General features: G+C 41.8%; 3 protein-coding genes across 7 annotated transcripts in view; 1 reads left to right on the top strand and 2 right to left on the bottom strand.

Annotated features, from left to right (window-relative positions):
* Nucleotides 1–200: 200 nt before the first annotated feature.
* mtfr2 (mitochondrial fission regulator 2) lies at nucleotides 201–4,455 on the bottom strand. Its single transcript, XM_037685406.1, has 7 exons — nucleotides 4,384–4,455; nucleotides 4,098–4,202; nucleotides 3,655–3,776; nucleotides 987–1,183; nucleotides 591–897; nucleotides 331–514; nucleotides 201–252 (listed from the first exon to the last, which is right to left on the bottom strand). The coding sequence occupies exons 1-7, from the start codon at nucleotides 4,453–4,455 to the stop codon at nucleotides 208–210; spliced, it is 1,032 nt and encodes a 343-aa protein (XP_037541334.1). The 3' UTR covers nucleotides 201–207.
* Nucleotides 4,456–5,841: 1,386 nt separating this feature from the next.
* Nucleotides 5,842–7,991, top strand: armc1l (armadillo repeat containing 1, like). Its single transcript, XM_037685405.1, has 6 exons — nucleotides 5,842–6,004; nucleotides 6,098–6,189; nucleotides 6,934–7,117; nucleotides 7,194–7,310; nucleotides 7,550–7,624; nucleotides 7,739–7,991. Exons 1-6 carry the CDS (start codon nucleotides 5,852–5,854, stop codon nucleotides 7,931–7,933), a joined length of 816 nt encoding a protein of 271 aa, XP_037541333.1. The 5' UTR covers nucleotides 5,842–5,851; the 3' UTR covers nucleotides 7,934–7,991.
* A 586-nt stretch (nucleotides 7,992–8,577) lies between these two features.
* map7b (microtubule-associated protein 7b) overlaps nucleotides 8,578–9,798 on the bottom strand; it is a 45,508-nt gene continuing 44,287 nt past the window's right edge. For all 5 annotated transcript variants that reach the window (XM_037685832.1, XM_037685829.1, XM_037685830.1 and 2 more), the window contains one exon: nucleotides 8,578–9,681. In XM_037685832.1, the coding sequence (XP_037541760.1) occupies nucleotides 9,671–9,681 (11 nt within the window). In that variant the 3' untranslated portion in view covers nucleotides 8,578–9,670. The remainder of the gene's footprint in view (nucleotides 9,682–9,798) is intronic.

Raw genomic sequence — 9,798 nt, 5'->3', positions numbered from 1 at the left:
TTCAACAAGGTAAAACACTCACAATCCCAACAGAGATAAGCAGACGAACACTTTACTGGGACAAACACATACAGTAACCTGAACAATTTAAAAGCCAAAATAAAATGTAAACCAGTAGCTGCTGCAGAAGTTTGTTAAAAGGCAAAATCTGTTGGAGCTGCTGGTCATTTGTGACTGTGAGGGTTCAAAGCCATCACTTGAAACAGATTAAAAATGTCGGCGCCCCAGACTGCGTCTGTTGTGGAGAGAAACCTGAAAGAAAAGAATCCGGCTCATATTTCTGCACACGCAGGACAAAGACGTTACAACGTGGTTCTGTTGGGGACAAACCTGAGGTGATTCTGGACTGCCAAACGGAGAGAGCTCCACCGAATTCTCCTTGTCTGAGGAGACGTTGTGTCGATGCTGGGCGAACTTCTTCTTTAACGCCTCAGCAATGAGAGCTGCTGGGTCGCTAAGCAGCGCAGCGCTTCTTCTACTGCGTCTCCGCCTGGCTGGTGTACCCCCCGGTGATCTATGGACCAAAAAAATTAAATTTGTTCTATGGAAAATGATCAAATATGACATATTTTATCATTTTAAATGCCTACCTTTGCACTGAGCGCAGTTTCACTTGGTTTAAGTCCTTCAGAACATCCAGCATGGAAGGAAGGTGTTTGTTGTTCAACTCTTTGCTGAGCCTTGTCTGCTGCAGACCTGCATCGGTTTCCTTTATGTGGCGCTGTTGGATCAGCTCTAACACGGATGCCGTCTCGGTGGAGGTGGTTATGCAGGGAGGAAGTGGAGGTGGTGGAGGAGGAGGAGGAGCAGCAGCACTGCGAGGCGTGGAGGTGAGAGCCGGCGCTGAAGAAGGGAACATCAAAGGGGAACCTGGAGGATTCTGGGACTCGGTAAGACCTAAAACATGTTAAAATATCAATCTTTGAAATCTCTTTTCCTCTCTACACGTGTTTGTTTTGTTAAAGAAGAGTTTAAAACGTTCGTACCCGAGCATGGAGCAGCAGTAACGATCCTGGCTATCTGAGCTCGGAGTTTGAGCAGTTCGCTCTCCAACTCGGAGATCTTTTGTAGGGCTTCGGGATTAGTTTTCTGTCTAACAGCTGTTCCTCCTCTCTGGGCTTGAGTCGGAGGCAGTCGAGGGTTTCTGATCAGATCTTGGGTCTTCTTTGGAGGTAAATGGTTCCTGTTGAGCCAACACAGCAATCATTCAGTTACTTACTGCATTACATTTTATGGAAAATAGTAAAACATGTTACCATATTTTTCGTTGTATAAGTCGCATTTTTTTGCATAATTTGCATGACCTGCGACTTATATGCCAAAGCGACATATTTATTAATTTTCCCCCATATTTATAAATACATTTCTGGCTGAGATATGACCGTTTTCATTCATTCCGACTGAAAATATTGAACACTACCATTTTTCAGCTGCTAGATGGCAGTTGAGTTGTATGGCATGCCGTTGCATCATGTAATAGGTAAAAGTGGCTATTAATGACACAACCGGCTTGCCATAAACTACCACCGTCGTCTGCCTGGAGCAACCGAATCTGCTTCATCGACAAAATGCAGCTAATTTGACCACTGAAGTGCATTTACTAAGTAAAAGTTCAACTGAGACACACTTTGCTATAATTTCAATCAAACAAATAATCGTTTTAAAAATTGTTTTTAAGCGTTAATCACGTTAAATTCTTGTCAAAGTCCTCCAGTGCACGCTCCCGTGGTCGCCATTTGGCAACCAATCAGTTTTTGGCACAACACCGGCCCACATTTCCGGGTTGTCAGCGGTGACGCGTAACAAACACGACGTGTCAGCAGTGATACGTAATAGATGCATCGTATATGGCAAAGTGACATATTTATTAATTTTTCCACTTTATTAGACATATTTGGAATGATGCGACTTATAGGGCGGTGCAACGTTTACAGCGGAAAATACATTGTTTTTTTTTATGAATCAATTTTCACATTGCCACATTGCCGTGTGTTTTCCCCTGTAGATGAGAGGGTGGCTTCCCTGCACCTTCAGGTGGGGGGGTGGGCTTTGACTGTTGTTTCTGCCTTGGCACCAGGACGCCCTAGGTCATAGATCGATGATCAACTTTGTAATCGTGTCATTTGATTTGAGACCATTTGTTTTGGACACTCAGGTGAAGAGAGGAGCTGAACTGTCAATGGATCATCACCGGGTAGTGAGCTGGATCAGATGGCAGGGAAAGATGCCGGACAGACCCGGTAGACCCAAATGTGTAGTGAGGGTTTGCTGGGAATGCCTGCCAGAAGAACTCATCAGAACGATCTTCAACTCACACCTCCGGGAGAGCCTTAACAGCATCCCAGCTGAGGCGGAGGACATCGAGTCCAAGTGGGCCATGTTCCGCGCCTCAGTTGTTGAGATAGCTGCCTCGAGCTCGTTTGTGCAAGTTTACTGCTGTGTTTAAATACCAGAAGAAACACAGCAAATAAATCACCCTAAACTGGATATTTGTCTCTGTGCTTTTTAATGAGAAGACAACATCACACCTTGCTGCTCTAAACCAGTTCATTTCCTGGAGAGCACCAAACCTCTCCTTTGTAGCAGCTACACGGTCATTTTCACACCGATCAGGAATTTAAAGTGGCTCTCCCACTGCGAGTCCACAAAGACATATCTAAACTTAGCTTTACTGGTGGATTTTCAAGTATAATTATAACTCTAAGTAGAGTATGAGACTAGATCGTTTTATATCGATATAGTCTCATTTTATATCGCATTTGAAATAATCTCGATATTTTAAAATTATCGAGATATCGCCCAGCCCTACCTTGGTTAAAGACTCTCGGTCGGCTCCGAGGAGATTCTGGCAAACCATCAGGTGGCTGATCAGGGGAAAGCAGCTCTTTACTGAGATGAGAATCAGCATCTCCACATCTGAGGCCATGGTCCTCAGTCGGAAAAGGGTGGATTGTTCTCTTCAGGTCGAGGGTGAGGTTCTGCCTCAAGTGGAGGAGTTCATGTAGCTCCGGGTTTTGTTCACGAGTGAGTGAAGAACGGAGCGCGAGACTGACAGATGGATTGGTGCAGTGTCTGTGGTATTGCAGACTCTGTGCCAGTCCATTGTGGTGAAGAGGGAGCTGAGATGTTAGGCGAAGCTGTCCGTTTACCAGTCGGTCTATGTTCCTTCCTACCCCCATCTATGGTCATGAATTCTGAGTAGTGACTGAAAGAATGAGATCGTGGACACAGGCAGTTGAAATGAGTTTCCTCTGCAGGGTAGCTGGACTCTCCCTTAGAGGTGAAAAGTTCAGTTATCTGGCAGAGACTCCGAGTAGAACCGCTGCTCCTGTACATCGAGGAGTCATTTGAGGTGGTTCAGGCATCTGGTAAAGATGCTTCCTGTGCGCCTCCCTAGGGAGGTGCTTGGGGCATGTACGACTGGGAGGAGACCCCGAGGAAGACCCAGGACACGCTGGAGAGACTATGTCTCTTGGTTGGCCTGGCAACGCCTTGGAATCCTCTCAGAAGAGCTGGAAGAGGTGGCTGTGGAAAGAGATGTCTGAGCCTCCCTGCTCAAGCTGCTGCCTCCACGACCCGACTTTGGAACAAGCGGAAGATGATGGATGGATGACTTCATTTGGGTATTTGAACTGTATCCTTTTGTGTTTTTACCTGGTCCTGGCAAAACTCTCCCCTTCATCATCAAATACCCACTGGACATCAGCGAACGAGGGGACTGCTGGTGTGTCCACTGTATCAACGTATCCATATGGCCTGTTAGTAACCAGAGGAATCTGAAGGGGAAGAAAACATAAACACAGAGAGATGGGACCCTAAAATATAGACAACAACATGACAGCAGACATGATGTTTTAATTTAAATTTTATTTACAGTTTATGTTATATAACTGATAACACGAGTGTAATTTCATTAACTAGATGCTTCGGGGGATAAAATATTGCAGTTCTACATCACTGTGTGTGTAAAGAATACAAAATAAAGATAATACACTAAAATAATAAATGTTTTCTTTGTCAGCACATGTCACACGTTTTATTGGGTAAAAGCCAACTTGTACCTTTTATACAAAGCATCCAAGAAGGTTGGACAGTACCTGAAAGTGGACGCGTGGAGTTGGTGCCAGTGGGAGATTGGACCCGATCATCCTCACAACGCTGCGATACGGACCACACAGAGGACTAGCCCACACAGGAACCAGCTACAGTCAAGATGAAGCATACAAATCAACAACAATAAACGTATATATTTATGAATATAATTTTACTTTGGTCACAGTTAGAAAGTGAAGGGATACATCGCCTTGGCATCTATGTCAGCTTTATCACTCTTTCATTGCAGATTGAAGAAAGATGGTTAACTATGTGCATCCGTGCGCTTACCATGTCTGGATGTACACCAAAATACTCCAGGACCATGCACAGCACATCCAGAATATCATCAACTAAGGACATCTCAAGGACTTCTCGTCTTCACAAGCTGACGAGTGCAAAGCTTCTCTTTCTGCTGACTGACTTGGTGGGAGGCCAAAATACACACAAGTCACATACTGCACCCCTGAAACAATAAGAAAACATACAAAATATATGAAAAAGAAGCTTGCAGTCAAGTTTTATTTAATTTAACCAACACTATGCTCCCAAACTTAAGTATACAATAATGCACTTTAATAGTACTGTACACCTAAGTGATGGTGTCTTAAAATAAAATGCATGTTTTTTCTTTTACAATCACCCACTTTATAGTCTAATATACCAACAAACTGACGGTTTTCGCTCCTACATATTCTATTATATTGCATGAAATGTTAACAAGACGTAAAGACGACATTAAACACACACAAAACAAAACAAACATTAGATTTTTATCACCCGGCTGGTGGTGGCAACACAAACTGAAGCTCCAGGAGTCTGCTGGATCTACGTTCAGTCCATTGTATACATTTTGACAATAACCCCCACTCTATATATGTGCAAATGTGAGATTTAAAGCGAACTTTTGGTTAAAACAACAAAAACGGTCCTGGTTGAGCAATGCGGATACCGCAGAGCGAGAAGCTGCACAGATCATCAAAACTAGCGTACCTGAACGCGACAGTAAACATGAGGAATAAAATAAAAACACTTACCGTGTTTTCTTCCTTCTAAAGAAGCTGTGTATCAATAACTACACGTCTCCCCAATTATTTTTCTGGAAAGGGGAGAGTATTTGTACAGCGATATAACTTTAAATTAACCACTTTCCTCGTGTAGTCGCGCACCAAATCAAGTCAAATAAAGCCGCAGCAGCAAAACCTTTTCTGATTGGCTGCGGAAGCAGAAGTAAAGTGCGCAGCCAATAGGAGATGCTGATCTTAAAGCGTCGTCAACGGTTGGACGACCAATGACGTGACAAGGGGAAAAAAAAAAGCACCAAATTTGTATTTTTGTGCACGAGCTGCTGCTTCTACTCGGTAAGAAAACGTCACTTTACTGAATCTACGTTTGTTTTACAAGGGATTTAACGTGGTATAAATTATTATTTTTTTGTTTTGTAGTCTAAACGGTGCATTTTAATTATTCCATTACATTTATGCAAAGTTGAGCCGAGTCTCAACGATGTTAGCTTCGTTAGCTAACAGCTAGCTACAACAGTGCAGTGTTGACAGGTCAACGTTTAACCATCTAGCATTTATGAACGATTTATTTAGTTATTTGAGTGTTTAACACATTAATTTTTGTAACATCATCCATTTATTTTGTTTTTGCCTTCTTGAGATTTAAACGTTCCAACATCAGTGTGTAAAACAAACAAACAACAACAAAAAAAAAAACATCCGCCTGGGTTTCAGGTCCAGAAAGGTTTCCAAAGATGATGGATGCTCTGTCGGTGGTTTGTCAGCTGCGGGATTTGGCCTCTGAGCCGCAGAACCGACAGGTGATAGTCGAGGACCAAGGCTGTCTTCCTGGGCTGGTTCTTTTCCTGGATCACAAGAATCCGGAAGTGCTGTTCTCAACCCTACAGGTCCAGTCATGGATGGATGGATGATTAAGAAAATAAATATATATATATAAAATCACTGTTTTTGTGAATAAGAATCCTTTTGTTTGCCATCAGACTCTGCGTTATTTGGCTGAACTGCCTCGCAACATCCCCATCATGAAGAATGAACTGGGTATGATGGTGAGCCTGGAGAATTTATTTGGAAGGTCAGACGATTTGCAATAATTGCTTTTAAAACTACAAGACAATACTGTAACCGTTCTGAGTCATCCTTATGTCCATTTTATGTTTAAAGAAAGGAACAACAATGATCCTTTCAAAGTTTCAAAGTGTTTTTTATTGCCGAGTTCACCAGACTAAGATACAGTATTTCAAAGTTTTTCTGTGTACATCATTTTCCTATTGATTCATTTCTAGTCTAATAACTATTAAGTTGTGTTGACTCATACTGTCACAGAGACAATTCATTACAATTTTATAGTCAAGTCTGTGGAAAGTGTAATAAAAAAAGCAGAATTTGACAAAAACATTTTAGCATCAATAAACTGAAAACTTGACACAAAGTGTATGATCAGCTGAAAGATGCATCTCTCAGTACCTTCCAAACTTTGAGTGATTTTTGTTTTTAGACGAGACATTTCAGATACTGTTTATCTGGTGTAGATTGTTCTTAGGCCTGACGTCTCCTTTTGTTCTCAACTTGATCACAAACCATATGCTGTCAAGGTCAGGTACAAGAACTGGACTGAAAATAAATGAAGCAGCAGCCAAACTAAAGTGTAAAAATAAACTGTCAAAGGCCTTTAAAAAGCCCTGTAGAGTTACTGACCAAGACAATTTTTAAAGATTACAACAAAGTTCGTCATTAGCCATGCAAAATATTTTAACTCTCACTGATATGCATATTGTGGTTAATACAAACTACATGATATGTAAATGTTTCCATACAGAGATGGTCAGTCTGTTGACATTACAGCTTTGGCTAAAGAGGTTTACGACATTCTGAGTGCACCTAATAATCCCGCTCCCCGCACACCAGAGAGACAGAGAAGAAAGAAGTCTCAGTTCTTCATCAACTCCTCCAACAAGAAGGCCAAGTCTGTCACATTACACATCCACGGACTGGACAGCACTGTAAGCCAAACTCCTTCATCTGTAAAAAGCTATTCCTAAAACCTTGACGGTAATTCACATGCTCTTTGTTTTCAAGAACCAGCGAAGCTTGTGTGAGGAGGCTCTCCTGAAAGTCAAAGGTGTGATTAGCTTCACTTTTCAAATGGCCTCCAAGAGATGTACGGTCCGCATCCGTTCAGACCTCCCCACTGAGGTAAGAGATGGGCTTTTTTCAGTTTAGATGGACTTACATGGATTTATAGAGAAAAAATAGGCTTAAAATAGTTTGTCCCATTAAGCTGACATGCATGCAAACATTCTTCCACAATGTCCTGATCCATGTTGTATAATCCAAGTAGATGAATCTAACGAGCTTGAGTCAGGTCCTCTGGACGGCTTCTTCTTTTGTTAAAATGTTTAGACTCAGATTCCATAATTTCTCCTATTTTACAGAGTCTGGGAACGGCCATCGCTGCCACCAAGGTGCTGTCAGCTCAGCAGGTGGTGAAAAATGAGGCAGGTGAAGAGGTGAATGACTTTGAAGTAAACATTTTTAGAATGTACTGGTTAAAAAAGTGTAGCTGTAAGCACAGGTTCACACAGAACCATCTGTTCTGTCTTCTCTCACAACTTTGTGCTCAGGTTTACATTCCTCTGATCTCGAGTGGAGCGCAGGTTCAGCAAAACTCAGTCCTTCCAGATTACCTCCCGGAGGACGAGGAGAATCCCCAGAGGGAGGTCGACCGAGCAATTTCCCGCACCGCAGCCAAGGAAGATACCAACGGGAGCTGGCTCAACACAGCTGCCAGTTTCCTCACAAAAACCTTCTACTGGTGAAGCTGAAGCGCTGTGAGGCACAGACTGGTTCTGGAGCGGGCGTTATGAGCTATGAGACAACATGAGAGCTTGGTCACGTCTTCAGGAATGAATTATGTGAATATAGATTAAAAGTTTTGTAAAGTTTTTCCTCCTATTTTTCTGTCCACTATTCTCGATTCTAAAATGTATTTTTTTATGTTTTCCACCTTACATGTAAAAAGTTGATAATCTCAGTACTTAGTACTCAGACGTTTCACCTTCTTGCTGTGTGATATTAGCTGTACTGCTCTCTACTAGAATAAATGTGCAGAATGTCACCCATGTTGTCCATATGCACTGCAGCGTTTCCTCAAAAAGGTAGACAAAAAAATAATTCCAGGACAATATTTGTGAATGTTATCCATTCAAAAGTTTTATTTGCTTGCCAAATATAACTGTACAGATATTTCAGTACTAGAAGTACAAATAACTCAACCTGTCCCCTGCCATCTGAAGTCACAGGTTTGTAAGTTTTTAATAATTGATGGTCTCAAGTTAAATAAAATAAACACTGCATAATTTAAAGAACAAAGCTAGGTAACAGCCTGTTCTGTACATTTGACAGAACCCGCACTACTGGACGGTTATTTTGTTTTGATGTAAGCAACAAAAAAAAAAAACCCTGTTGAAAATAGCATGACCGCTCTATTAGTCATTATTATTTAATAGCATCAAATTCAGTTATTAGATTTGGACAAAACAGCCTGAAAGTTAAAGCTTGTGTTAGGAATGGCTGTAATCGCTTCACAGCCATGATGCTGTGAAGCATCAAGTTAGCAGCATTTTTGCATCAAATCAAATTTAATCCATGTGCTGGTTTGACCACAACTAAGGTTAGCTTTTAACTCAAGGTGAAGTTACAAAAGTTCTCCAACGTACCCAGCAGCTGAGAATGATGTCAGCTGCAGCTTCGACAAGGTTTAGGTGTAAAGAGTCAACAAATGGGCTGAAATTCAAAAGACTTCTTAAATTAAAACAAAAAGAGTTGACGTTTTATCTGTACAGCAAATAAAACTAAAGAAGAATCAGAAGTTTACATCCTATCTCTGTTGCCTGAGAAGTTATTTTAATTTCATCATTAAACCTAAAGCCTGTAATACTCAAACACCCCCCGTCTCACCCCAATAACTTCTAGTTTTAAACACTAGATGCAGCAGAATTTTATATTACAAGACTCGTTCAAGTATTCTGAAACGTTGAGCTGTCGATGCATCTCTGAAATGTTGAAACACGAGAATTACAAGGTTTCAATCAAAGAATAAATAAACTCATTCTGAGCCTCTGCTGCGTGTTCCACTTATAAAGATCTGATTAAAGGACGTCTGCAGCAACAAACTTCAGATATTATAGCAGGAGACCTAATTGATTTCAGTTTACATGATTTTAGGATTTGTCTTCACACTCGCATCACGTAGGAGGAGTTGGAATGACCTGTGATTTCAGGGCGGAACATGGAGGCTGCACCGACAGCAACCACCACGACTGGTTGTTGGGAGACAGACAAGCTCGTTCCTAAATGTGCCGAAGGAAACGGACCTCCTTCTGGGGTGATTTACAGAAATCTCTGGAGGCATCGGAGGAAAGTGCAGGAGGAGGAAAGAAGAAAGATGTGCTGAGAGTCCTTTCACTGTTTCAGTCCAACAGCTCCATGTTTCTCTGCCTCCCTCTGTCCTCTTCAGTCTGCGGGCGAGGAGTCATCGTGTCGCCAGCACGACGTCAGGCTACATCTGAATATCAGAAGTACAACGAAAGAAAGCTCAGCTGCAACAAAGGGCTGCTTTTGAGTGAAAAACAGTTTTTTACATTTTTTATGGAAACCCAACAATGTTCAGTCAGGTCATCTG

Source organism: Nematolebias whitei, chromosome 12 (assembly GCF_014905685.2).
Source record: "Nematolebias whitei isolate Nwh7 chromosome 12, NemWhi1, whole genome shotgun sequence".
In the NCBI taxonomy this organism is placed as follows: domain Eukaryota; kingdom Metazoa; phylum Chordata; class Actinopteri; order Cyprinodontiformes; family Rivulidae; genus Nematolebias; species Nematolebias whitei.
Note: the sequence above shows the minus strand (reverse complement) of the source record. Positions and strands in the feature narration are given on the sequence as shown.

Coding starts and splice junctions, on each gene's coding strand:
- armc1l (XM_037685405.1), top strand. CDS start 5,852: ATGATGGATGCTCTGTCGGTGGTTTGTCAGCTGCGGGATTTGGCCTCT. Junction 6,005..6,097: donor TGCTGTTCTCAACCCTACAG/GTCCAGTCATGG, acceptor GTTTGCCATCAG/ACTCTGCGTTATTTGGCTGA. Junction 7,311..7,549: donor GTTCAGACCTCCCCACTGAG/GTAAGAGATGGG, acceptor CCTATTTTACAG/AGTCTGGGAACGGCCATCGC.
- mtfr2 (XM_037685406.1), bottom strand. CDS start 4,455: ATGTCCTTAGTTGATGATATTCTGGATGTGCTGTGCATGGTCCTGGAG. Junction 4,203..4,383: donor TTGGTGTACATCCAGACATG/GTAAGCGCACGG, acceptor TCTTGACTGTAG/CTGGTTCCTGTGTGGGCTAG. Junction 3,777..4,097: donor CTCCACGCGTCCACTTTCAG/GTACTGTCCAAC, acceptor CTTCCCCTTCAG/ATTCCTCTGGTTACTAACAG.